Source organism: Carettochelys insculpta, chromosome 30 (assembly GCF_033958435.1).
Source record: "Carettochelys insculpta isolate YL-2023 chromosome 30, ASM3395843v1, whole genome shotgun sequence".
Classification (NCBI taxonomy): domain Eukaryota; kingdom Metazoa; phylum Chordata; order Testudines; family Carettochelyidae; genus Carettochelys; species Carettochelys insculpta.
In genome coordinates this window covers 7,059,969-7,086,865 of record NC_134166.1, presented here as the reverse complement: position 1 = coordinate 7,086,865, position 26,897 = coordinate 7,059,969, and the positions used below count along the sequence as shown (strand labels likewise).

General features: G+C 57.6%; 1 protein-coding gene across 1 annotated transcript; it reads right to left on the bottom strand.

Annotated features, from left to right (window-relative positions):
* Nucleotides 1-1,798: 1,798 nt before the first annotated feature.
* Nucleotides 1,799-16,906, bottom strand: ECM1 (extracellular matrix protein 1). The gene is made up of 7 exons (XM_074980817.1): nt 16,738-16,906; nt 9,202-9,288; nt 7,965-8,308; nt 6,895-7,329; nt 6,110-6,330; nt 4,634-4,721; nt 1,799-3,010 (listed from the first exon to the last, which is right to left on the bottom strand). The coding sequence occupies exons 1-7, from the start codon at nt 16,796-16,798 to the stop codon at nt 2,831-2,833; spliced, it is 1,416 nt and encodes a 471-aa protein (XP_074836918.1). The 5' UTR covers nt 16,799-16,906; the 3' UTR covers nt 1,799-2,830.
* Between the last annotated feature and the right edge of the window lie 9,991 nt (nt 16,907-26,897).

Genomic DNA, 26,897 nt, shown 5'->3' with positions numbered 1-26,897 from the left:
CCCCACAGCGGGGTTGTTGCTCCTGTGCCTCTGGGGTAGCCAGAGGAGGGACCTGCAGCACCGGGGGCGTGTAGCCAGGGAAGTGGGGGCAACAGCTCCAGTAACTGCTGGGTCTAGAAAAAGTGAGCTGTGCAGGGGGAGCAGAATAAGGGTGCTGAGGATGCAGAAAAGGGGGGAAATATCCCAGTAAGAGGTGCAGGGTATTCAGAAAGGGAGGAAAGACGCTGTGCAGGAATCCAGAAAAGGACGGAGGGATCTCGCCCACGAGTCATTCACCCCTGGGGAGTCCAGAAAAGGGGAGGATGCACGTGCATGTAAGGACGTGCACCCACAAATCCAGACCAAGAATGTACATGGGGGAGGGGCTTCTGTGCCAGGCCGTGCCTCAGTTTCCCCATCTGGAACACAGGGCTAATGATTAAAGCTGGTGGGACTTTTCACTGACGGAAAAGGCCAGTTTGGTGAAACCAAAATGTCCTGTTGGAACATATGGATTTGGACGCTGTATTTAGAAAATACATTAACACGCCCCCGTTCCTGTCCCACCCCTGGGTTCCTGGTGTTGTTATGAGGAGCTTGGCAGGGGACCTACTGCCACAGGCCCAGGGCAAAAGCTTGTGAGGGACTTCAGGCCTGAGCAAGGGGGGCCCAGAAGGTCAGTCATGGCCCCCAGCCCAGCAGGAGCCAGGCACGTCTCCAGTTTGTTCAGGGCAGCCTGGACAGAGCAGGACATTGCAGTGGAGCAGGCGGCAGCTGGCACAGCCAACACTGCGCTGTGAGGTGGGAACAGGGCACGGCCCTGGGAACAGCAACCCGGCACATGGCCTCTTGCCTGCTGGGCCAGCACCAGCCGGTGACAAAGCAGAGCGGCCTCTCGCCTGCCAGCGCCCACCCAATGATACCGCAGGGGGTTCTCCAGGAACTCTTCTACCCAGGGCACGTCTGCAGGGCAGACTGGCTGCTTGCCCTCCAGCCCCAACCCCATCGGTGTGCCCACAGGCACCTACCAGCCCCATGTGCAGGGGAGCCCAGGCGAAGCATGCTAAGCCCGGCCCCACCTGCCCTTTGCCCTGGCCAGCCTTTCACTCATCCTCCAATGCTATCCCACAATTCCCTGCACCTGGGCCTTGTGCCACCCTGCATGGTGGGAAGGGCAGCGCTGCCCAATGGGTAGAGCACTGGGCTGGGCTGCAGGGGGTCTAATCGCAGGTCCGTTATTGACCCCCAGGTGCCCTGGACAAGTCCCTCCCCTACTCTCTTTTCCACCCGAGGCCTGTTTAGATGCCCAGTCTGGGCTGCACCCAGCATGCCAGGGCCCTGCTCTCAGCTGACACACCCAGAACAGCAGCAGCATGTCTCCAGCCCTCCCTGTGTTTCCACCCTGCCCAGCCCTATGGTATCTGTCCCCGCCTCCCACATCAGCGGGAGCCTGGGCCGCAGTGCTTTGAGCTCTCCCACCCCAAAAAGCACCCCCGGTGAGCGATGCTGGCAGAGACACAAGCTCCCTTGGACGCCAAACCCCAGAGGCAGCCAACGCGGGATTAGAACGCGGGACGGTTCTCCTCTCCGGCACAGCTGGCGGCAGGCTCGCAGCAGGGCAAGGGGTCTCCTGTAGCAGATTCAACTCCAAGGGCCAGGCCCCCGGGGCAAAACCACCAGGGAAAACTTCCTGGAGCAGAGCGCTAAGGCACGTGTGGCTGCGGGCCCCGGCCCTGCCCCTGCCGCCAGGGACACGAGCAGGGAGCTAGAGCGGGAATCCAGAGGGTGGCTGGGAACAGATGGGAGAGAGTCCAGAGTATTCATCAAAACGGTTTATTAGGAATCTCCCAGGAGCCCATTGCGTGGGCAGAGAAGAGTCGGCGCAGTCCCTGGGGTAAGGCGCGTGCACACTGCAAGGGATGCTACAGAGCCATGGAGCGCCAGAGACGGGGAATCCGCTGCACTGTGGGCCCCCAAAGCCGGTTTGTGCGCTGGCAGAAGATGCTGAGCAGGGCCCCTCCTGCACAGAGCAGGGGGAGGGTTCCCCCAGGGCTGGCAGGTTGGAGCAAGGACGAAGTGACCACCCCCTGGCTGCACTGTCCTGGGGCAGAGGCTACAGGGCCAGCTGCCTGTCTACTCCCTGATCCTGGCCCACCTCAGCTGGTACAAAGCTAGTCCCCGGCTTGCCCAGGAGACCGACATGCTGGATCCACACAAACTGTGGCTCCCCGGGGATACCCGGCTTGGAAGCAGCTCCAGGAAGGAACCCAGAGATCCCAGCCAGGGCTGAATCCAGCCACTCTATCACGCTCCCCGCTGGCTGCCTGCCAGCTGCATCTTTCTGCCTACAAGCTGGCCAGTAGGGGAGGCCAAACAGGCACCCACTCAGCTCGCATCGCAGACCTGCCTTGTTCTCCCACGCCCGCGAGGGGACCGCCCTGGGGCGAATGCCATTTGCACCACCGCTGCAGAAGCGAGGGCTGCAGGCCGCAGCAATATGGGAAGATATGGGGCTGGGGGTGGGACAGGACACAGGAATATGTTGCCACACCCCCAGCTCCCCCAAGGAAAGGAGACTGGAGTGTGGAGAAGGAAGCTTTGGGCTGGCTGCCTCGAGATCGGAGAAGCCAGCTGGAGCCGAGACCCGGAGCTCAAAGGGAGCCAAACGCTGGCAGAATCCTTCAAGCGTCTCTTCATGGCAGCTCCCGTTCTTCCAGTGCCAAGGGTGGGAAAGGCAGGGCCGGCTGGTTCACTCGGCCACATGGGAACCTGCTAGGGCAGGGCAGAGGCGGCGGCGGCGGCTCAAGGAGACAGGCGAGCACGGGGGAGAGAGTTCATGTTCCTTCTGTCCTTACACGGCCGGATCTGGCCTGCTGGCGACCTGCCCCATGCTGGCCAGGGACACGCCGTCCAGGTAGCTGCCGTTGAAGCAGTGGGCTCTGTCCTCCTCCGCTGCCTGGGAGCAGCACCTTGCCTTGTCCTTCCAGTTGTCCTTCCGCACGCTGCACAGGGCGGTGATGGAACGGGCTTTCTGCAGAGAGCAACGGGCGGGGGAGGCGGTTAGATTCCAGGCCTGGGACACGCAGCAAGTCAGTTACCCCAGGGCCTGGGGGATCAGGGCTCCTGGGTTCTACCCCCAGCAGCAGAGCGGGTGCAGATGGGAGAGCTGGGGCTCAAAGCCAGGAGTTACCATCTGGAGAGAAGGTGGCTGCTTTGCTCTGCCAGGGTGAAGCTCCTGCCAAGCCCATACTAGTGCCAGGCAAAGCAGTGTCACCTGGCTAGGCCCTGAACACTTAGAGCTGGCGTGTGGGAGGCCCTGGCAGAGGGTACAGGCTCTTGGTAACATGAGGGCAGTGCCCCATGCAGTGCCCTGGGGTGTTAGATCGCTCAGGAGGCCGGGCACGGTGTTCATCTAAGCCAACTCAAACCACACAAGTGCCGGTCTGCAGCTGGCTGCTCTCATTACAGCCTTGGTTGGCTGAGCAGAAGCGACCCAGGGGGGCGAATCTGTCCGGCAGCCACCGCTACAGGCAGGTTTCACACCGTGTGCGCCAGCCATAGCTCTGTCTACACAAACGGCTCCCACAGCACAGCTGTGGTAGCCGTTAAGGAACCCAGGCCGATGGCTGAGGCTGTGATTACTAATGCACCTGCCTGAGAGGCTGCGGCTGGCACCGTCTGCGCAGCTGTGCCTCGGGGGGAGGATTTTGCTCACCCCTCAGAGACAGAGCTATGCCAAGGGGGGCTCCAGCAGGAGAGCAGCCCTCAGCCGGCCAGGGCCAGGACCTTGCTGGAGCAAGGACAACACCTGCCAAATTGTCCCCAGGTGAGCAAATCCTGCATAACAAGGGTTCTGGGCCTCCCACGACCAGAGGTGGGAAAAGTACCCAAAAAGGTGCTTGAGTAAAAGCACAGCTGGGGCGGGGGGGAAGATGTACTTAAGTACAAGTCACCTCTGACTCCCTGGGAAATTACTTGAGTAAAAGCATGCAAAGGTGTGCGCGTGCTTGTACTCAAGTACCCAAAAGTGAAAGCAGCTGCCCTTTTACTCATGTAACTTTCTGGGTACTTTTCCCACCTCTGAGCACGACTAACCCTGGCTGTAGCAGAGGCCCTTGCTTGGCTCCCAGCAGCCTGGTACCTGAGCACCTGTTGGTATTTACCCTCCCAGTCCCACAGGGAGGCAGGGCAGCTCACCCGCTGTATAGATAGGGTGCAGGGAGCCATGGGGTACGTCTACACCACATTACCTGGCTGGGTCAATCTTCCCGAGTTCGATTTGGTGCGCCTGGTAGCGAGGCGTGAAATCGAACTCTGGGGGTCAGCAGTCGAGTCCTGTACTCGGTATTGGGAGCCGTAAGTGAGGATGTCCAGGTAAGTCGATTGCGGGTAAGTCAATTCTAGCTACGAACTGCCACAGCTAGAAGTGCATATCAGCAATCGAGTGAACTTCCTAGCGCAGGCTAAGCCATAGGACAGCGACCTCCCGTAGGCTGCACCAAGAGTCCAACAGCAGAGGAATTGAACCCAGGGCCTTGAGGCACAGACCAGGCCACTGCAACAGCCTCCCCGTCTCCGCCCCAGGCAGCAAGGCCAAGTAGGACATGCGGTTATCTGCCCTTGTCCTGAGCAGGGCTCCTCCGTTTGCCCTCACCTCCGTCTCTGCGCACTGGGTCCTCTCCTCACCCTGGAGGCTGCAGCAAGACTCCGTCAGGCTCTGGATCAAGTCTGGGACTGGCTTCCTAGAAGCAGGAAGAGAGTGTTTGTCCCCAGGTGAATCACACCTTGGCTGGAGCTCCCAGCTCAGGCTGAGCAGCCTGTTGCGTTAGTGCTGGAACACACCCAGCACAGTGCACTAGAGGGCGCTGCGCTGCCAGAGGTGCCCACTTGTGGTGGAGACTCGAAACGCTCAGGGATCAGGCATGGAGAATTCAGCTGAGGCGCTGGTCACAGCGCTCAGGATAAATTCTCACTCACTGAATTATGTTCTGCTCCCTGCCTAAAATTCTCCTGGTGGGGTCATGGATGTTGCATTCTTACGCATTGCCTGTTGTAAACTGCAGGGTCACCACGCTGTGTGCTGTTAAACAGCTGCCACCTTCCTCCCCAGAGGTGGCTGCATTCTGGTGGCAGGTGTGTGAACCCAGCACACACTGTCTGTAAAGCGCCGAGGGGACTTCAGTGATATGCCACAAGCTTCAGCTTTAGCCCATCTGAAGATGTGACCCCGAGAGTTGGAGTGATTTGCCTGTGGTGACCGAGGGCCACCTGTGGCTGAGACATGAACAAGATTCTCCACCTCACTACATCCCAGGGGTGTCATTCACCCCCCGGCTCAGGGAATGGGGAGCGTGTGTAACATGCTACTGAGCCAGATCAGCATGTTACACTGGGGTTAATGTGCTGGAGAGAGGTCCCGGGTTTCCTGGCACCTGACTAGGCTCTTCCAGCGAGCCCCTGGCTTGTATGGCAGGAGGGCTCTGCCTGGCCCACTTCTGCATTAGGCCGTGCGGCTGTGAGAGCAAAGCAGGTGGTGGAAACGGGCAGCAGCTCCTTTGGCATCAAAGCAAAGGGAGCGAATCCTCTCCGGAGGGAATTTGTACCTCTCTCGACAGCCAGAAGGTGGCGCTGCCACCTCACTAACCCAGTGGATAACCCTCTGCAACAGGCCAGGCCAAGAGCCGGGGCAGCAGCTGGACAGCCAATTCCCTAATTACCAGGGCTCTGGGCTCGCCTCCTTCCCAGGCCTCCTTATCCATCCAGAGGCCACTGGCCGGCAGGGTCATTACACGTGGCAGCAGTCCTAACAAGCCTTGCCTGAAGAAGTGGGGTCTAGTGGGTAGAGCGAGGTGATGGGCTGGGAGTCAGGACTCCTGGGTTCCATTCCCAGTGGCACAAGGGAGCAGAGTGTAGTGGTAAGAGGTGGGGTGGGGGCAGGGTTGGAGTCAGGACTCCTGGGCTCTGGAAAGGAAGCAGGAGAACTGAGAGCTCAGGACAACTCTGGGCTTCTCTGCACTGATCCTGGCTCCACTTATGAGCTTACGCAAGTCCACTGTGTTTCAAATCTCTGCATTTTACTGGGGGGCTAATTCCCGGGCAGGGCCCATCAATTTCAGGGGGTGAGACTCACTGTTTGGAGAAGAGCTTGATTTCCCCGCACAGCATGTCCAGCAGCTCCGGGGTGACCTCCCCCAGGCTGACCGTCTGGATCTCCCTGTCGTAGGCTGGGTGCGGGGCTTGGCTGGAGAAACAACTGGTGCGGGCCTTGCCTTCGGCCAGCTTGCAGCACTGGTGGGGCATGGTCTTCACCGCCAGCTCCTGCTTGCAGAACTGCATCAGGCCCTTCTCCCACTGCGGAGAGCGAGAGACACCATGAGCAGAGGGCGCGAGGGTGGCGTGGGACGCGGGACCTGGGAGCTCTACTCTCAGCTCTTCCACTGCCCTCGTGGGTCAGCCAGGGCCCCTCACTTCCCCAGCTGGGGCTCAGATAATAACCCTGCCATTGTCTAGCCGGGTGGCTGGACTCTTGGGGCAGGGCCTTCTCCGGGGCTGGGGAGAGCCTGGCACTGTGGGGCACAGAGCTTAAGTCAGGGACCTCCAGGTGTGACCGAAAGATGCTGAAAATTCCCAGGGCCTGTTTATTCAGTGCCTGGGTCCGATTTCCGCCCAGCATTCAGACAGCCGGGGAGGAGCTGCAGCCAGCCCAGACCCCACATCACTCCTGCTGCTGCCTGCGCAGAAACGCCTGCATTCGCTGTAAAACGGGAAAGAACCTAACGTAACCCATCCCGTCGCTCCGCAGGGCGGAACGCAGAGCAGCTGGGCGGATTGGTCACCTGGGCAACGGGCAGCTCCTCCTCCCCAGCTGACAGCCCCGTGGGATTGGCTCCCCCCCCCGGCCAGAGCCCCCCTCACCGCGGCATGAGCGCAGTTGACGCTCTCGCTCTTGCAGCACTTCTTGAAGTCGTTTTCCAGGCGGCTGATGGTGTGGGCCTGGCGCTGGAACCAGCCGTAGCCTGTGGTGGGGACGGCGGAGGGCAGGTAGGTGGACCGGAACTTGCGCAGCTGGCAGATGTTCTTGATGTTGCTCTGCGTGGGCTCACCAGGCGGGAAGGTGATCTCGGGCAGCGGGGTCCACAGCTTGGCGCCGGGCTGGGGGGGTGTGCAGCGCGCGGGGTCGGAGCAGGCGGTGGGGCCCACGGTGCTGCCGGCCTTGGGGCGGTAGTCGGGGTTGGGGGCCTCGCTGGTGAAGCACTGCTCCCGGTTGGTGCCGGCCCGCTTGCAGCAGTGGTAGTGCTTGGTCTTCACAGCAAACTCGTCAGCACAGAACTGCTGCAGGACATCCTTCCACTGCGGGAGGGAGGCTGTCAGTGGGACCCCGACCTCTCCCCACAGCTGGAACCCCCCCACCCAATCCACAACATGGCACCCTCGCGGGGCGGCCCACCTCAGCTCCGGGCCAGGAGCGCTGGGCCCTCTGGGGGGCTGGCTGGCTTTGTTTGCTGGGTCTTTGGCTGGCTCCCAGCTGACACCACCAGCCCCTGGCTGGCAGCTGTGGCCCGGAGAGTGAGGGCTGAATGGCCCCTGGCGTAGCCCAGGGAGTCCCTTAGTTCTTGTGTTCTGCTCACCATGGGGACACAGGTCACTCGCCCCAGGCCCCAGCACCAGACCCGTGAATGACTGCAGAGCCCCAGCCCCTAGGGCCCCCGGGGCCATGTCCTGAGCCATCTCTGCCCCCACCCTGGTGATCTGCTTCCTTGGGAGAAGGGCAGTGCAACCTCGTGGTTAGAGCAACCAGCTGTGACTCAGGAGAGCTGGGTTTAGTTCCTGGCTCTGGCCGCATCCAGCCTGTAATGTGCCTCAGTTTCCCCTCCTGCTCTTTGTCTATTTGGCCTATGGGATATGGACACAGCTCCCCACCCCCGCGCTCAGCCGGGCACTGTGCAAACCCTGTGGCTTCCCCAGAGCCCTGCGCAGGGACTCACCACTCTCTCGGCGCAGCTCAGCCTCTTGGCCTGCTGGCAGCACTGCTCCAGGCCGGCCTCCAGGGAGTTGAGGGCATCGCCCTGGCGCTTGAGATGGGAAAAGCCTGTCTGGGGCAGGTTCCAGGAGCCATACGATGCCTTTTGCCTCCCCTCCTGGCAGATGCTGTCCATGTTGCTGGCGCTGGGGCGGCCCGGGGGGAAATCGTCCAGCTTGTGACCCCAGAGCTGAACCCTGCAGGAGGGTCCACCGCTGCATGGGGTGATGCCAGGGCCCCTGGTTCTGGGGCGCTGCATCGTCACCCCGGCCTGAGGCTCCCCATGGACCAGGATGGGGTCAAGAGGACCTACAGCAGAGGGGGGAGAGAGTTCACGAGCCTGCTGCAATCATGGAAGGCCCAGCCCTGCCTCCGGGGTCCGGTCAGCCTGACCCATTCCCAGTTCGTGCTGTTGCTGCAGCTTTGTTCTCCTGAGCTAAGCTCGGATGAGGGCACGTCTGCCCCCCTCCCCATTCCATACAACCCCGTCCCTGCAGCTCCTGCATGGCAGGGGCCCCCTTGGGCTCTTGGCCAAAGCAGCCTCCCTAAATCCCATCCCTGCCCTGCCCCACTGGCTGACAGCTGCTGACTGCACCCCAGAGGGGGGGCCGGGCGCTCGGGTGCACCCTGCGATGGGAGGGTGGCAGCAGAGGTCCTGTGAATTTTTCCATCCATGGGCAGAATAAGTTTTGCTATGCACAGCAGGGATGTGCACCACCCATAGAAACACGCTGCCAGCCGTGGGCGCTCTGCTAGCCAGCTGGGCAGCAGCTGAATCTCTGCTGGGCGCTGCCCAAGTGCGCAGGGACCACTGGAGGGCAGGTCTCAGCCGCGTTGGGATGCTGCTCCGGCTCTGGCACCCCTGAACCGTGCGTGTTCTCTGACCGTGGGGAAGCAGTGCCAGTGCCGGGGCAGTGAAGACTGGACCTGTTTCCCCGACACAGCAGGGGAGTGAGCCCAAGGAGCAGGTGAACATGGCCAGATCCCAGCCCCCCTCCCCTTTGCACAGAGCCAGGGCCCCAGCTTATCCGTGGGGGAGCAGGAGCACGAGTAGGTGTGCTCCACTCACCTTGCTCCACTACCTGTTCCTGCTGCTCCAGCCCATTCTCCTCCTCCTCCCGCTGCCCAAGATCCCCAGCCGGGGCCTGCACCTCCTCCCCACCACGAGGGCCGAGGAACTGCAAGGGCCTGCGCCCACTCACTTTGCTCCACTAAAAAGGGCAGCTGCGGGCTCACTCTGGTCTGCATCAAGTCCTCAGCCGCTGGCGGGAGCAGCTTCTCCTGGGTACCTGGGAGAGGAAGAGAAACAACACTGTGAGCAGGTGCCTGGCTGGGAAATCACGAGACTTAGCAAGGGCTCCTGCTCTGGGGGGTACGTGCTTAGGAGCCTGGGAACTTGGCGATCACCACTGCCCCATGCGAATGCTGCACGAGATGGGCTTGGTTTTAGTTGCTGGGATGGCGTTTTCCTGCCTCTCTGCCAACTGCCAGGCTTAAAAACTCTCTTTTTTGAAAAAGCAGAGACTCTCATAATCCCAGGACTCCGGGAGCTGGGGCTTTATGGAAAACACCAACAACTGGGACATTTGTGATCAGACTCCCAGACCTGACCTGTCACCCTGATAGTTGTCAGGACTGTTTCCATTAAGGGCTTTGAATGCACAACGCTACCTCCTTGCAAACAGTTTTTTCACGCTTGCTCTCTGGCTGTGCAGTTGCACAACCCTGGGGCACCTCTGAGTGAGTGACAGCCCTCCTGCACACCCAGCTCTGGGCCTGGCCCCAGTTATGTACCCTCAGTGCCTATGACCGAAGAGGGGCTGACAATTAGCACAGTTAGAGGAAGGGGAGATACCCCCATTACGGGAAGCTTTAACCAGGTCTGCATTGGACACAGGTTAATCCGCACACCACCCATTTACCCCAATTCACACCTGGGGAGCCCCGCAGGCTGGGCCAGCAGTGGGCAGAGCTGTGTGTGGGGAGCCCGGGGCTGGGATAAGGGGGGGCTGTGAGTCGGAGGCTGGGCAGGGGCACAGCTGTGCACAGGGAGCCCAGGGCTGGGATAAGGGGGGGGCTGTGGGTCGGGAGCCGGGGGCAGGGGCAGAGCTGTGTGTGGGGATCCTGGGGCTGGGATAAGGGGGGCTGTGGGTTGGGAGCCGGGCAGGGGCAGAGCTGTGTCTGGGGAGCCCAGGGCTGCAATAGCAGAAGCCTGTGGTTTGCTACATCAGCATCTGCACCCGGCAGCTGTCTGCGCTGTGCCACTGAGGCTGCCCGTGTGCCAGCGGGGTCAGGGCCGGGGCAGTGCATGGGGGGGACAGCTGCTTGCAGCGACAGCTTGGTCTTACTCTGCCTGGTGCAGCTGCAGCAGGAGGAAGAGGACGGAGAGGCGGGGGGCCGCCCAGCCTCAGCCCCGAGCGCACTGTCATGAAGGACCATCCAGTCATCCTGACTGATTTCCTGCATCACACAGGGCAGCACATTTCACCAGGGACTCCCACTACCCTCGGGGTCTGCCGGAGGGCAGCCTGCGGCGGGGGGAGGGTCCCGCCGACACCCCAGGCCTCTGCCAAGGCAGGGAAGCGATTAGAGGAGAGATGCTGCCTAGCCTGGAGCAGATGACAGCTGTGCTCCCCACCAGCAGCCCGGCAGGAGGCAGTGATGGGACAATCTGCCCCCAGGGGATGTTCCCCCTTTGCCCCCAGCAGCAAGAGGGCAGCAGAAATCCCAGAGCAATAGGGCAGCTCCTCCCCAGTGGGGCAGAACGCAGAGGCCCGGTTCCCTGCATCTCGGGTCAGGCGAAGTGCTACTGGCAGCATGTCACACGCCACTTTGCTCTAGAGCTGAAGCATTTTCTGACTCATGATTTCCACACACTTGTGGTTGGCGATGGTGAAAGCTCCCTTGGGGAAACTGGGATGCAGATGGGTGGGGGGAGCAGTCAGCTGTCATGCGCACAGTGGATGGAATCTGAGCCTCCCAGCTGCTCTGAGCACAAGGCTGATGCGTTCCCAGAGCCGCTTCTGCTTTTCTTTCCCAGGTTTCCAATGCGACGCTTGGCTTGCCAATTACCACGGCACGCAATGCCAGGGGCTCACTTTCCCAGCTGCGGCCTGGCTAGAAGGGACCGCGTCGGTACCGGCTGTGAGAGGCATTTCCCGGTCACAGCACCTGCTGCCGATCTACCCAGCATGGGAAAATCTCAGGGCAGATTCTTCTTCTGTGACTAATTTCCTCACAATGAGCAAGTGTCTTCGCCTGGCAGGTTTCACACCCAGGGCGTGAGCATTCCGCCTGGGAGATGGAGCCCGTGAAGTAAAACCTCCTCTATGCAACCGCTCACCTACTGCCAGTCAGTTGCTAACAGAGCAGAGCTGTAGCCAGCAAGGAACCAATAGGCTGGCGGCAGCACGTCCCAATGGGTAAGTGGGCTACAACCTTGAGATCTGGGTTCTGGACCCCTGGCTCTGCCGCTCCCCTGCAGCAAAGTCACGCAGGGCCAGAAAGGACTTGAAAAGGCACTGAGTCCAGCCCCCTGCCCCAAGGCAGTACCAAGGTTTGAGGCAGGTCGTGTCCTGGCTCTGTTCTGCCTCTCCCCAGTTGTCAACTGAGATTGCATCTTCCCGCTCCGGGGCTGTGCAGCGCCCAGAGCGGCCCTAACCTCAGCAGGAGCCTAGAGGAGTTATTGTAATAACAGACCTAAGCACGCCCGTCTCTGCAAACAAACAGGTCTGATCTGCTGGGCCTTGCTACGCCGTGCCCCCAGGGACTGCAGCTCTCACAAGAAAGATGCTCTGCACTTTGCCAACAATGACCATCTCCCAATCCCAGAGCAAATATCGCCAAACCCTCTTCCCGCCTGCGCTGGGAACAGTAAACACCCTCCTGGTGCACAGGGGGACAGGGAGCAGCTCTTGGGCTCTTGCAACCAACCCAAGTGTCCAATGGGGATAAGGAGCTCACAGATCTGTGTTAAAACCTGCACTGAGCCACCCATTGCAAACCTGAGCTGCTGGCTCCCTGCCCTTCCCCTTTGTCTTAAAGATACAGGAGGCCTAGATCCTCCCTCTCCCCAGGAGTTCCTGGCTAGGATCAGCCAAAGCTGGAGAAACGGGGTTCACAGAAGACAAGGGAGGCCCAGAAACAGGAGGCTGATGGGAGGGGAACTGCTAACCAAGGGCTTTGGAAAGATTCCTCTGTGGTCAGCCCCTTCGCCAAAGGTGGAGAATCCTGCCTGCACCCTGACTGAGTCCCCCGCTGAACCCAGTGGCACAAGGAATCCAGTGAGGCTCCTTGCACAAGTTAAGCACAGGCACAAGGGCTGCTTCAAGGGCCTCGGTGATAGTCATGACCGGGGACTGATCCCCAGGACCCACCAGAAAGTGATCCTACAGCTCTGTGCAGCTGCAGGTTTTTACCTCCAAGCTGGTGCAGAGATCGGAAAGCAATGAGAGAGTCAACAGAGCAAAGAGCCTGATCCACAGGCAGCCCTGCCAGTCTGCGAGATGCTTTAGTCAAATACAAATCACAGGGATCAAAACAGGGACATTCTCTGGCCTGTGCAATACTCCAGGTCAGATCAGCTGACCACAATGGTCCCTTCTGGCCTTGGACTGTTGGAATTTTCTGAATTTAGGGCCAATCTTGAAGGCACCACAGACCTGCAGGCCCTCAAAGTCCAAGGATCCAGGAGCAGAACCTGAGGCGAGAGCCGCAGGAGAATCAGCGAGGCCGGCAGTTTGCAACCTTTGCTCGTTTGCAGACCCCTAATGAATTTCAAGTGGCGGTGCGCACGCCTTTGGAAAAGTCAGACAGATTCGACTGGAAACTTCTCAGCTAGGCAAAAGGTACAGCCAGAACTTGCCCAAAAGCAAACAATGCCAAAGGGCTTTTGTGTAAGAAACCAGGATCGAATACAAAGCTTGGGGGAGTGTCTTCCTTAGGACCCTAAAGCCAAAACTGCAATTAACAAGATGGACTCTTGGCCTGACACAGGCGGAAACCAGGGAAGAGCAGAAGCAGAGGCTGTGCAGAGAGCTGAGCCCTGCTGTGCGGAGGAGAGAGACTGGCATGGGGGAGTCCTGGATAGTCACAGCAGCTAGCAAGGGAAAATGCCTTGCAGTTGGAGCACTGCACAGGGACTCAGGAACCCTGGATTCAGTTCTTAGGGCTGCCACTGACTTCCCATGTGGCCTTAAGCAAAGCATGTGATTGCTGTATGCTTCATTTTCTCCTTTTCAGGCAATAAGTTTGGCATAATGAATAGAACATTGAACAAAGAGTCAAGAGACCTACAGTCTATACCAGCTCTGCCACTGACCTACTGGGTGACCTTGGGCAAGTTACTTCACATGCCTCAGTTCCCCCATGTGTGTTGGGGTGATGACACTGCCCTCCTTTGCAAAGCACTTGAAGATCTGCTCATGAGAAATAGCTGTAAGAGCTAAGGATTAATATTATCATCTGTAAAATGGGCAGAATAACCTGTCCTTTCACCCACCCTTTGTCTAGTCACACCGGGGCCCATTAGAGTTGTTTGTATGTGTGTCTGGTCTACACCCAGCACAACGGAGCCCTGCATTCAACTACAGGTTGAGCCTCTCTAGTCCAGCACTCTTCGGACCTGACCACTGCCAAATGAGAAAATTTGCCCCATTGTGGGAGGTCAATATTGTCTAGCAGCACTACCAACACTTCCACTGCTTACTGGGCTCTTAGAAGACATTTACAGCTAAATAGCAGCGCAGAATGCTGAGAGCCAGGACTGGTGGCTGTAAACAAACTTCATGGGATTGTGGGAAACTTGGCCACACCCATGGCAAATGTTCATCCAGCTAACTAGAATCATGCTGGATCACAGATATTGCCGGACAAGAGTGTGCCAGGCTAGAGGGATTCAACCTGTTCTGTAATGTACAGTGGCACATGCAGGATTGCTTCTCTAATAGTCTCTGGGGCTCAGTCCCACCCATTTTAAAATAACCCAAGCAATGGGCTCCCCCAGCTAGAGCGCTCACTGCTTGGAGACCCTCTGGTTAGTCAGCCTGAATTTTATCCCATTGCTTCTATTTCTCTTAACCTCGCACATGCTGGAACACTCTCCATACTCCCAGCCTTGATGCTCAGGCCGGTAACACATGTAACATTCATGGCCAGGGATTATGAAACTTTTCAGGCGGGATGAAATCAACTCCCCCCCAGCCCCTTGCTGGTTTCTAATGATAAATTCTGCTGACCCGGTAAACAGACACCACAATGAGGGGCTCCAAGCAAGAACCTAGAGAGATGGGCCCGTATAACCTATGACTCTGCACGAAGCACACCTGGAAGCTACAGACTTTGTAACTGGTCCACTTGGTACAGAACATGAGCACAGGTGACATGGGAACCACAATGCCAGTTCACCCACCGTGGGATCCTGACCTTGCCAGGGGCCAGCAGTGCTACCACAATGCACAGGCCCAGCTGCGGCTGCCTTCCTGGCCCCACCAGTGATCACTTCACACCCTGGAGCATGAGATTTTTTAAAAACAATTATCCATAGTTCAGTACGTCAGTGCTGGGATGGACTAGGGATTCAACCCAGGAGCAGCAATTACCCCTCTTCTAACTCCCTGTCGACAGAGCCAGGACTCCTCGGGTCTATTCTTGGGTCTGTCACTGGCTTGTTGCATGACCTGAGGAAAGTCACTTCCCGACCGTGCCTCAGTTTCCCCATCTTTAACACGGGGGGAGGGGGGGATAAAGAAACCATGCCTAAGTGTCCAGGAACTCATTGTTATGTAGGCATTGTACACAGAAGCACCTGGGGACAGGTCAGTGCATCTCTGATGAGGCCCTGTCTCTCTCTGGGCAGACGTGCAGCACCTAGCATGTTGGGGCCTCTAGATGCCAATCCTGGGCAAGCTAGCTAGATTCCTTTCCCTTCCCTGTGCTCTGTAGGCCAGCAGTGCTGGAGCCTCTGGCTGTTACTGGCCTGCCTCAGTTTTCCTGCACTCCATTCCTCCAGCAGGGAATTCTTTTGCATTCATATTTTGGGGAGCTACCAGCCAGCCCAGCTGTAAGCAATTTATTTCTGAAATTCCTGAGGCGGGAGCAGGAAGCGTGGGCAGGTCCTGGCACCGCTGCCTGAGATAAGGAGCGCAGATGTATTTAGCAGGCAATAAAACAAACTGCAGAAGGGGGAGAAAATAGCCCTGGGGCGTCCAGGTCACAATTTCCATGTCAAGGGGCCAGTCCCTTGGATTGCCCAAGGTGGTGAGCACTGCTCACTGCTGAGGGAGGGGCTGGTACCCCAAGCAAGACCCCCTGGGAAGCCAGGCACCTGTCGATGGCAGCTACTGGCTGCCTAAGTTGTGCTCCCTTTTTAAGCTTGCTGGCTGAATCAGCATGAGCACAAGTCTGGCTCCTGGAGCTGCAGAGGGTGGTGAGAAGAGGGGTGTGGGTGGGCAGTGAGGCAGGGCAGAATTCCCCCAGGTCTAACTTTTCGGGGTGGCTCCTGGCCCTGGGGAGCAGGGACCAGGCATGCCACATGCACCTCAGAAAGCCGACCCCTTGCGGGGAGTCTCATTCTGGGCCTCCCAGTCTTGTCACTCTGGGTGCCACCCTTGCTAGGACGTCCCAGGGTGAGGAGGCCTCTGCTGTCTGCTCCACATGTCCTGGTGATGGACAATGCAGCCCAACAAGACTGCCTGTGTTTCTGTTGTTGCTAGGTGACATCTCCATGGAAATGGGACCAGTATCACCAGGATCCCACGGGGCAGGAGCCAACCACCCCCCACGTGGGCCAGCAGGGGAGGACTGCCCTGGAATAATGAGCACAGGATTCCTCTGCCTCACTCTCTAGAAAGGGGCCAGGGACCAAGTGGCTGATGACTTAATCACAGAGTAAGCCTTGCAGCAGGGCTGATTTCCAGCCCTCTGTGCGGCCTCTCCCAGAGGGATCCCGTCTCCATGGAGCAGAGGGAGGTTCTTTCTCCAGGGCCATCAGAGCTGCATCTCTGCGAGGGTCCCAAGGAAGGGAACTGTCTAAGGAACAGGCTGTGACTGACCAAACAGCAACAGACTTTCGTCCCCTACCAGCCCAGGCTGGATTGGAACAGGTGACCTCTCGGCAAAGCCAGCCAGTCCCCCTCCCAGAAATCACCGGGTCTGACTTAAGGCACAGAAGGTGCAGCTGTCCCCGTCGACTGCAGCAGCCCTGTAGCAAAGGGGCGACAGGTTGGTAACTGGCAGTTTTCTACTGGACTCGGCAGCTTGGGAAGCGCCGAGCGGACAGGAAATCAGACGCATGCTGCCTGGATGGTAGGAACTGGGGGAGTCTTCCCTTAAAGCAGAGGCCGTTAGTGGGAGACCCCACATGCCCCTTAGCAATGTGGTTATTGTCTCAGCCACCCTCAGCTCCTATCAGGATCAGGGCCCTGTTGTGCTCAGACACAGCGCAAGACGGCCCCTGCCTTGCCCAGCTCCCAGTCTAATTAAGAGACAGGAAGGCTGGGAGAGGGAATCCGAGTCCACGTGATTTGCCAGAGAGGAGGGACAGATCCCACATGTCCCCACTCCCACGCTCTAGCCCCCTGCCCCAGCTTGCAGCACGACTGCCACGGCAGCACCAGCTGCTATGGCAGCAAGCACAACACGACCCCCTGGTTAGAGCCACAGGCAGCCAGGCAGGGTCTAAACAGGACTTCCCAGCTCCATTCCCAAGACAGCCAGGCCTTAGGGCAGCCAGCACTCACCTGGCGGAGCAGCTCTGGCCAGACACAACAGAGGCACGAGCAGCAAGGTGGGAGCTCTCATCGCTGCGAGGTGAAGTCAGCTCACGACACGGCCCTCTCGGTGCAGCCCTGCTGAGTGTGTGCCTGAGCTTCCTCCAGGGAGCTGATGTCTCTTTCCTTCCCTTCCGAGCCTCTAATATACTGCCAGGCTGAGGGAGCTGAGCGAAGCTGAGTCACCCACTTGACGTGAGCAGCCCCGCCCTGCAGCATACACAGTTTCCTAAATGGCTAAGAAAATACCCCAAACAACGAAGTTTCCGGCCCAGATCAACTTACAAAGCAACAAGCCCAAGAGACCAATCAGCTGAGACGAAAGACTCTGCACAGACACGTTTTGTGTGTGTGCGCGTGTGTCCCACTTGGCTCATACAGGAGCCCCGTTATACAACATGTGCTACTGCACACTAGCGTGCAAACTCCATAGCGTTTGCTTCGCACGGGTGCCTCCCAGCACATTTCAGTTGGGAGGGATTTGGGGTTGTTTTGTTATTATGGTAAATGTTGGTAAAATCAACTTTCCCCCATGCACACACACAGCAGTGTTTGCATCGAGTGCCATCGCTAGGCCAAGGAATGATGGCTGTTGTTTGTAGTGTGGTAGTACAGTCAGAGCCCTGCTTGTGGCCTGGGGCCCCTATTGCACCAGGCCCTGAACAAATGCAGAAGCACACGGAGCTCATTTAACTCCTGTGTCCCAAGGCTCTGCTGCTCATGCGAGAGTCCAATCCACACTTGTGGAAAGGCTGTTTGGATAAAAGGTGAGTGAGTGGTTGTGCAGAGGGAAATGGGGGATTTTGGGCTTCTGCTCTGCAGGCATCAGACCAGATCAGGAGTTCTGAAAAGCTTCTAGCTGGGATCCTCTGTGAAATACTCCAGGCTTTGCTGCTTCCCCCCACGCCCCACACCCTGCCACCCTCACAGCGGTGCTGCCTTCAGAGCTCAGTGAGTGGCCAGCAGCTGCCACTTTCCAGCCACCCAGCCGTGAAGATGGTACAGAAATAAGTGTGGTCATACAGTGCCCCCCTCGCTCCCACAGGGCAGCCTCGCAACCCCTTTTTGCATTGGAGGCCCCCGTTTGAGAAACACTAGAGCAGCGCTCAGCAACCCTTCCCAGGTGGAGGGCTGAAATGGGACCTTTTGACCTCTATGGACAGTCCGAGTGCTGGTGACACTTTTCAAAGTCACTAAAAGTCCAACTGACAACAGCTTCGTGAATAAATAAAGTTGAAGAGCTTTGCCATTCAGACGGTGGTTGGTGGCATTAGCTGGTCTTCTGTTAATCTCCAGGCAGCCTGGCTTTGAGCAAGCTCCCAGCTCTGTGTGGGGAGGTGGGGTGGGGACAAGTTCTCACCTCAAGCACTGATGAAAATCAGCTCACCTGCTGCTGGGGGTTGGGGACTCCTCTCCTAGGTGATCAAATGGGCTCTTGGGAGTGTAAACTTTGTGGCAACCATTGTAGAGGCCTCAGGTGAAGACTGTGAACTCTTTGGGGCAGGGACTGTCATTTTCTTCTGCGTCTTGTCCAGCACCTTCCACCACGGGGTCCTGAGCAGTCCCTGGGGCTGGCAGGTGCTGTCAAAATGCACAGAAAAGATGATACTATCCCAGGGATGAGTATCTTGAGACTTGGCAGAATTTATATAGAGATGTATTTCAACAGCTACTATCCAGATTAATTTTTAAACCTCTTTTGAGGTTTATATCTATTTAAATGTTCATAGTTGTGGGGGTAGGGCAGGGAGCAAACAATTATTTAATGACAGCAGAGACACTTCAGAAGAGTTAAAGCTTTAGAAACTGTTAACAGAGCTTGCCAACCCCGCACGAGAAAGCAAATATCCTTAAGCCAACAAACTGCACCTGTCATTACCATTTACCATTCCTCCACTGGCTCATCTGCAAGCCTCATGCAACCATCAAAACTGCTGGGCTTTGACTGGTCAGTTTGCAAACACATTTTTCCTCCCCACGTTACAAGTGGGGAAACTGAGGCACACAGTGGGCGTGTGTGTCAGTCCGATACGCTGGCCCCAAGATGTTCCATCACTAACTGCCCGGGGGAGGGGCCCGAATGCTCCAGGCTCCCTCCCGATTTGAGAATCCCCCCCCCCAAACTCACTCTGGCTTCATGAACTTTGCCACAGAGGCGTGAACAGGCCAAGCCTAGCGTGGCTGCAATCCCACCCTGTGCCCGGTCATAAGAGCAGGAGCAGGGCCCAGTCACTCAGGACAAGAGCCACTGGGGCAGGGTGAGCATGGAGCAGGTTTGCCCTGTAACTCCCCACCTCCTCCGCTGCCTGCCTCCCTGTTCTCTGGCATCCTCTCTGTGTGCACAGAATCCAGACTCACAGCCACAGTCAGGGACTAAGGTGCCTAGTGGATGTGCAACGTGCCCAGCTCCTTTCCAGAGGCACCACAGTTAAGCACCCAACTAACTTTGGGGCACTTGTAAATTCTGTTCGGTGCCTAAGTGCTTTTTACCCCTCCATTTGCCCGGGCGTGTGCTTGCTCTTTCAGCTACTTACTGGGCCCCACTTGCTGCTATGTCAGCACTGGAATGGATTTAGCCTGCTCCTCAGCTCCCACACATGGGGCAGGGCTATTACCCCCTAGGGTTCAGGTGGGGAAACTGAGGCACAGAACAGCTAAGGGACTTGCTCAGGGTCACATGAGGAGACTGTGGCAGAGCAGCAAATGGTACAGGAAACCAGAGTTCAAAGGCCAGCACCCTAACCCCTTCTGCCCCTTGGGTGCTGAGGTGCCAGTACCCTGACTGATGTCAACAGGAGCGAGCGGCGCTCAGCACGTTGGACTATCTGGCCCCTTTAAAAGGTCTCAAACTGGCTTTCCAAAGTCATGGAAATTGTGACCTGAACACCCCAGGGCAGAGGCCAGTTTCTCCCCATCGTCTTGTTCTGTGGTTTGCTTTACTGCCTGCTAAATATATCTGCGCTCCTTATCGCAGGCAGCCACTCCACAGCCTGCCCATGCTTCCTGCTCCTGCCTCAGGAATTTAGAAATAAATTGCTCCTGAGCTCAGCTGGCTGGTAGCTCCCGAAACTCTAAGTGCAGCTAACCCTCCTTGGATGAACTGAGTACAGGGGAGCTGGAGCAGCCCAGTAACCACCAGAGGCTCCAGCAGGGCACAGGAAAGGGAAGGGAATCCAGCTAGCTCTCCCAATTGGCATCTTGAGGCCCCAGTGAGCTGCATGTCCACCCAGAAAGAGACAGGGCCTTATGGACAATGCACTGAATGGGCCCTGCATGGTCTGGGTCTGGCTCTGTGCAGTGGTTAGCACAATAATGGAGTCCTGGTCCCTATGACTGGGGCTGATACACACAACATATGACGATCAAAGCCCTCCATGTTACAGATGGGCAAACTGAGGCACAGAACAGGGACAAGTCTCCTTCAAGGTCACTTAGCAAGTCAGTCACAGAGCCAGGAATAGAACCCACATCCCAGCCCAAGTTCTAACGCAAAGCCTGTCTCTAGGCATGAACTCCTCAAAATATCCCAGGCTCCTCTGTCAATCTCCTGCTGCTTAGCTCTGTTTGTAATGGTTATTCTTGTGTAATAGATGGGGAAACCAGGTGTGGTGAGGGAGACACAGTTGGCACACCCAGCTCTTCCTCTGTCTGGGATCCAGTTGCAAATCACTCCCCTTCCACATGCCTCAGTTTTCCCAGTTGCTTGAACCCTGGGCTCTCAGATTAAGAGTCTGATCTCTACCCACTCAGGGCTGCGATGTGGTTTCTATTCCTGGCTCTGTGACTGACTTGCTGAGTGACCTTGAAGGAGACTTGTCCCTGTTCCGTGCCTCAGTTTCCCCATCTGTAACATGGAGGGTGTTGATAGTCATGTGTTGTGTGTAACAGCCCCACTCTGTGGGCAGCGCATCAGACTCTTAATCTGAGAGCCTAGGGTTCAAGTCGCTGGTCAGGCAAGGCCTCCCCCCTTGGGATTGTTTGCAACGCATGCAATTCAACTGACTGGGCATCATTAATAAAATAATCCTCCCAGGTTCTTCACTTGGGCTTTTCACCAGTACATCTCAAAGCACTTTACACCTGGTGGCAGAGAAGACATGACCTGATCCTCTTTTACGCTACTTGGGCAGGGCAAAGGTGTCCCCTACAGCAAATGTTTAGCTGAATAATAATACAGCACCTAGCTTTTACATCAGCATCTCTTACAGCACTTTGTAAACCAGCTCCATGTCACTACCCTCAGTGTATAGATGGGGAAACTGAGGCACACAGTAGGGAAGTGACTTGCCCAAGGTCACCAGCTGGTCATTACCAGATTTGGGAGTAAAACCAAGCTTGCCTGAGGGCATGTCCATGCTCTATCCCCTCAGCGAGGCTCCAGCTAGGGGGACATATTTGGTCAAGGTGCTTTGAGATCCTTGGATGATGATGAATTATTGACAACATACAGCAGGCACTACACAAGGCCACTGCAATGCTACCCTCAGTGCTGGACACCTCGTCTTGCCAGAGCAAACCGAGAGCCGCCTGACAAAGCGAAGCGCTGGGCGCAAAGCTTTGTTCTGGCACCTTGGACCCGTCTGGGAGGGCCGTGAAACCTCCTAGTGGGGAACTCAGCCAAGCACAGAGCAGCCGCTGGTTGGGGTCTTGGTGCCCAGCTGCTGCTGGTGTCACTGAGACCTGGGCAAAGAGGGCGTGTAAGGCAACCAGAGGCAGACGGGACATCCTGGCCCCACTGCAGTCAAGGGGAGGCGGCGCGGCTGGGATTTCACCCCGGCGTCCTCTGTTCAGGCTGGTGGGAGCGTTCGATGCTCACACTGCACAGCTGCTCGACAGGGTTCCAAGAGCAGAGCAGGTTGCGAGTCGGGCTCGGAGAAGTCACTGAAGTCTCTGGCTAGATGACGCAGGAGCTGATCCTGCCCCACCTGAGCACCTCAACCCATCCTGCTTGGTGGCCCTGGACATCTCCTGTGCAATGGGCTGGTGGGACCGTGCCCTTAATGGGCAAGCAAGGAGAACGAGGCATGAGCAGTGGCCCAGTGGTGATGGTGCTGGAGTGGGTGGAATGGGATGCAGAAAGTTCTGACACTCACCTGCTGGGTGACCTCCACTACGTCATTTTGCTCCCCCCCCTTTGGCTGGCTGGCCCACATAGACAAGCCCTCACACTGGAGCGCTCATGCAGACAACAGTAAAACTATGAGCAATTACACCGAAACTATTTCCAGCGATCGCTATTCCACCACGAACTGATCAACCGGACAGGACATTTCCCTCTTACAGTCACTGTGCGCATGGCCTACAAACCCCAGACGGTGATGTCAGCCTGCCACCTGCCCCGGCCGGATGTGGAGCGCCTCCGGATTTCCTCTGGACTCGCAGAACTTGGCTGTGACATTTCACTGATTGTAAAGTCTTCAAATGGGAAAGGGGGAGCGTGGAGATCCTTACTCTGGCAAGCCCCTGGGACGCTTGTGCCCCCACACAGCTGTAGAGTTTGTAACCCGGAAGCTGGGAAATGACCCTGGCTCTGCACTCCACAGGCAGCAGCTCCAGTTGGGCACGGCTGGGCCTGACTCCCAGCTTTGAGACCTCTGACCCAGCGTCAGGCCCACAGAGCCGCTCAGGGTTGGTCACTCCTCCATCACAACTGAGGGGCGGCTGGGCCAAACCTGCATGAGTGGCATTGCGGCCGAGTGTGTAGGAACGCAGCACCACCTGCCTGCATGCACCAGGCCACCATGCTGTGCAGGGAGCTGGGCCGAGCCCCACTGGCAGGGGAAGTGGGCTGGGCTCACTCTCCAGCCCCATGCAAAAAGGTGCCACATGTGCCTATCAGCCATGAAGTGGGGACTCAGCTGTCTCCCCTGCCCTTGTTAGCCACCACTGCCTGGTTTGCAAGCATGGGCCATGCTCCACTCCAGCACCAGGCCCTGGATAGCCCAGGGTGGTGCCGGAGCACTTAAGAGAGTGCGGGTGCTGAAAGCCAGCCCTCTTGCCCCATCTGCTCCCCTAGCTGGGGGTAGGCATGGAGCCAGCCACAGCAGAGGCAGCAGGCAGGGACCGACCCCAGTGCTGGGAGCTGGCCACAGAACCCCTGTCAAAACCTGGGGATGCTGCAGCACTCCCTGTACCTCCAGTTCCCACAGCTCTGCTGACCAGAGCCAAGACAAACCACGCCCTGACTGGGGGTGCCTCTTGCAAAGACTGGCTTGGTGCTGGGGGAGTTTGGTGGCTACCACCTGGAAGAGGCACAGAGCTCCTGGGAGACTGGCCCCATCCACTACTTCCCAACCCTGCAGGTGGCTCACATGGGGCACAGCCCAACCTGAGCCATACAGCCCTCCCGGGTCCAAATGCTGCACAGATTTGGTGGCCTGGACAAGCTGCCTTGCTGAGGCAGCCCTGAGGGCAGGAAACGTCCTGCATCAACTAGGAGAGATTTGTGGGGGGGGGGTCAAAGCAGGCCCATCTCAGGGCCCCAGGAACCGCTGGGAGGTCTGCTTCGCTAGACCACGAAGCAGCCTTTAACAATGGCTACGACCACTAGGCCTGATCTCAGGGCCCTGCTCCATGGACTGGTCGGGACACCTGTACAAAGCACTGCAGGCACAGGGCCTTGTGAATCCCCCATTTCTCCCCCAGAGAGGGAAGCAATAAACCGCCAACCATGGGAAAGTACCAGTTGAGTTTTATAATCCCTTGAAAGCGTCAGCCATGAGCCAAGCCACCCCCTCAGCCTTCAGCGAGGCAGCCGCAGCAAGGGCCAGGCGGCAGTGGGACATGCATGGCTGGCGTCTCGGAGGAGTGCAGAAGGAAGAGGCAGGCTGTATTTTCAGCTCCGCCACTGGATTCAGGGCCAATCGCTTCCTCCCTTTGTACCTCCACTTCCACAGCACCCTCCTCCACAAGGGGAAAGGGGGGTTCCAGCTCCCCCCCCACCCCCCGACTTTTCAGCCTGACCCCAGCAGGGCCTCCTAAAGGTGCTGTTGGAGGAAGCGGAAATAGGAAGAGATTGGGCAGAGTGGCAGAGGCGTTTGGCTCAGACCCAGGCAACTCGGGGAAAAGTTATTTTCCAAGCTCTTTAATAATTACAAGGCAACTGCTGGGAAGGAGATGGCAGGGCTGCCAGGCCGCTCCGCCAGCTCACAGCCGCGCAGTGGGAATGGAAGGCACGCCCAGCCCGCAGCCTCTGCTCTGGAAACATTTCCCCCTTTCATTCCTGTATGTGGAGTCAGCCCAGTGGGGATCTGCAGTGATTGCAGCAAGGCGACCACAAGCTAGGAAACCTGGGATAGTTCCAGGGGCCGAGGTGGGGCTGCGGGGAGGATTTGCTTCCAAGCCAGGCAAGGCCAGTCCCACCTGAGACAAGTTGGTCTGGGGGGAAAGGCATGGCCAAGGCTCTGGGCTGGAGCCCAAGAGAGCTGGTCTCCGTTCCTCGCTCTGCTCCTGCCTTGGAGCAAGTCGTGTCCTGTCAGAGCCTCGTTATCCTCTCTCTACCCCAGCCAGGACACTGGGCTGCAGCTGGCTGCACTGGTCAGACTGGGCCCCTGCCCTTCCATCAGTGACCCCCATGGCCTTAGGCAGTGTGGTGGCAAAAAGTGACCCCTCCGACCTTCTTGCTGTTACTGGCCAGGTAGATGCCTGGGGAGCTTGGAGGAGGAGGGTTGAGGCTCAGATGCCAATGGGGTGAAAAACAACGGTGCCCTGACCCTGCGTTCCTGGCGTGTGCTGTCACACACCAAGTGATGGTGCTCAGCTGAGAACAGCCTCTCTGCTCCTGAAAGGGGAGACACAGGCACCATACGCCCTAGAGGAAGCAGGTCAACTGGTTAGCTGCATTTATCCTCAACTAGCTGGAACTAACCGGGAGTGATGTATTGTACTGGGGCGGCCCAGCTTATGGCCCCTTCGAGCAGCAGCTGATGGAAGTTTGAGAGGGTGCAGGCTGACCAGGGCTTCAGCTCTGCAGGAAAGGGCTGCTCGGCCTTGGGGTGAAGCCCTGGCAGGTGCATCTCATGAGATTAAAACCCTGAGACCCTTTCTCCCCTGGGTAGAAGCCCCCACTTCACCACACTCATGCAAGTTCCACCCCCACCGGCCAGGTGGGCCAAGAGGTTGTGAGCTCACCTAGCCCTGCACTACAGGCTGAGACGGGATGTGTGCGCAGGAGGCCTCCAGGCACTTGTACAAGGGCCACATGCGACTCACAACCCCCTTTGGCATCACCTGGACTTCACCACTGAGGGAAGGCAGAGGGCAGCCAGGTCCAGGAACAGTGGTTTGAGGGCAACTCCACGGTCTTAGGTCAAGGGGGACGCGAACCACCCCAGCCTGTGGCATTTGCCCCGGCCACCTCCTCTCACCACAAACAGGGCAGGAGCAGCTGGGCATGAAGCCAGGAGAGCCGAGCTCCACTGGGCCCAGTCACTGCCCCAGCTCTGTGCCCATCTGTAAGATGGGGGGTGGGGGGTGGGAAGAACATGCTCCAGAGGCTCATCCATGCAGCACTTCCCACCAGGATTAAGCACAGGGCTGGCGTGAGCAGCACCCCTCCAGCCGGAAGGGCAGGGGCGAGAGGCCAGGGCCAAGCAAGGCTGGCGCGAGGACTCTGCCCTGTGATCATAGGCCGGTGGCTTTCACACACCACCCACCATGGATCCAGTCGCCAACCTCCCTCCCAGGGCTTCCTGCCGAGACTGGCAGAGGGACAACTTACAACGGGGGCACGTCTGCCAGAGGCCTGGCAGCAAAGCTCGTCACTTGGCTCCCGGCCTGGAAGTAGTGGAGTGTGTTGAAGGCATCTCCTAAGGGGGACCCAACCACACTTCCTTTGAAGCAAATGCAGGATGGGAGCCAGTGCTTCCCACCCATCCCAGCCTCAAGCAGAATGCAGCCAGCTCTGGGGAGGAATGGGACAGCTTGTTGCAGGCCATAAAGGGAGGAAGAATGGGGCTTAGGGCACTAGCCTAAAGCTCTGGAACCAGTTTGCCCTCCCTGTGTGACTTTGGACAAATGACTTAGTCTCTCCGTGCCTCAGTTTCCACCTGCTCAACAGAGATAACTGCACTGCCCTGCCTGCAAGGAGGGTGTGGGGATGAATACATTAGTAATGGCCCTGAGCTGCCACTGATGGGGGCCAAATGTGTGCCTAAAGGAGACAAGCCACCCTGCTTAGCTTACCTAGCAGCACAGGATACAGCCCGATTCTCAAGGAGACAAGGGGTGTAAGCTGAAATCAGGCCCAGACTCTATTTGCTAACTACCCCAAGTTATTAAAACCCCCTTGGGAGGCTTCGTAAGTCAGCTCAATTGAAATGTCATTCCCTACACTTTCACACGGGGTGCTTCATTTTTTTGTCAAAGCGAGGTGTAATGTTGCTGGATGGTGTTAAACACGAACCCCGTTCCACCCCAGAGGTGGCTGCATTTTAGTGCAGCAGGCTTTCAGCTTTGGAAAGCATCCTGGTATCGTTCAGAACACAATCACACAGGCTTGGCTGTTGTTGCTCCCTGCCCTGTTTCCAAGCACAACTGATGTGGAAGTGCAGCATGCTAGGATCTGGTAAAAACTAATTTGTGGTGAAAAATGCTCGTCTCAGTTCAACCCAGGGTAAATATAAGCTCAGACTGCCCGAAGGGCTTTCAGCAGAGGTTTTAGTTGAGTCATTGCAGGCTCGGCATGTTACTCAGAGACTTATCCGATGTTCTGAGCTTTACAAAGATGCACTTCACACCCCTCTCTGAACATGGCATTGCAGGAGAGATATTTCACAGGAAACTGTAAGGAACTAGGTCCTGGGCTGTCACAAAGGACACTCATCAAGGACTTTAGCTTTGGATTTTGAAAGAGAGCGAACAGGTTTTTTTGTTGCTCTTTTTAAAATCCCGTGTGTTGAAATATCCGTCAGGCCTTCTCGTAACGACCACACTGGTGGTGCGAATGCCACATTGGAGCAAGAGGCCCCACTTGGGCCTGTAAGAAAACAAAACCAACCAACCCTAGCCACCTTCGTGACATGCCAGATAGCTCTGTGGGTGGGCAGCCAAGGACCAATAGATTTCCTGGACTCCTGAGGCCAGAAGGGACCGTTGTGAACATCCAGTCAGACCTCAGGCAGAATGCAGCC

Coding starts and splice junctions, on each gene's coding strand:
- ECM1 (XM_074980817.1), bottom strand. CDS start 16,798: ATGAGAGCTCCCACCTTGCTGCTCGTGCCTCTGTTGTGTCTGGCCAGA. Junction 7,330..7,964: donor TGAGCTGCGCCGAGAGAGTG/GTGAGTCCCTGC, acceptor TCCCTCCCGCAG/TGGAAGGATGTCCTGCAGCA. Junction 3,011..4,633: donor CCCAGTGCGCAGAGACGGAG/GTGAGGGCAAAC, acceptor TGCTCTCTGCAG/AAAGCCCGTTCCATCACCGC.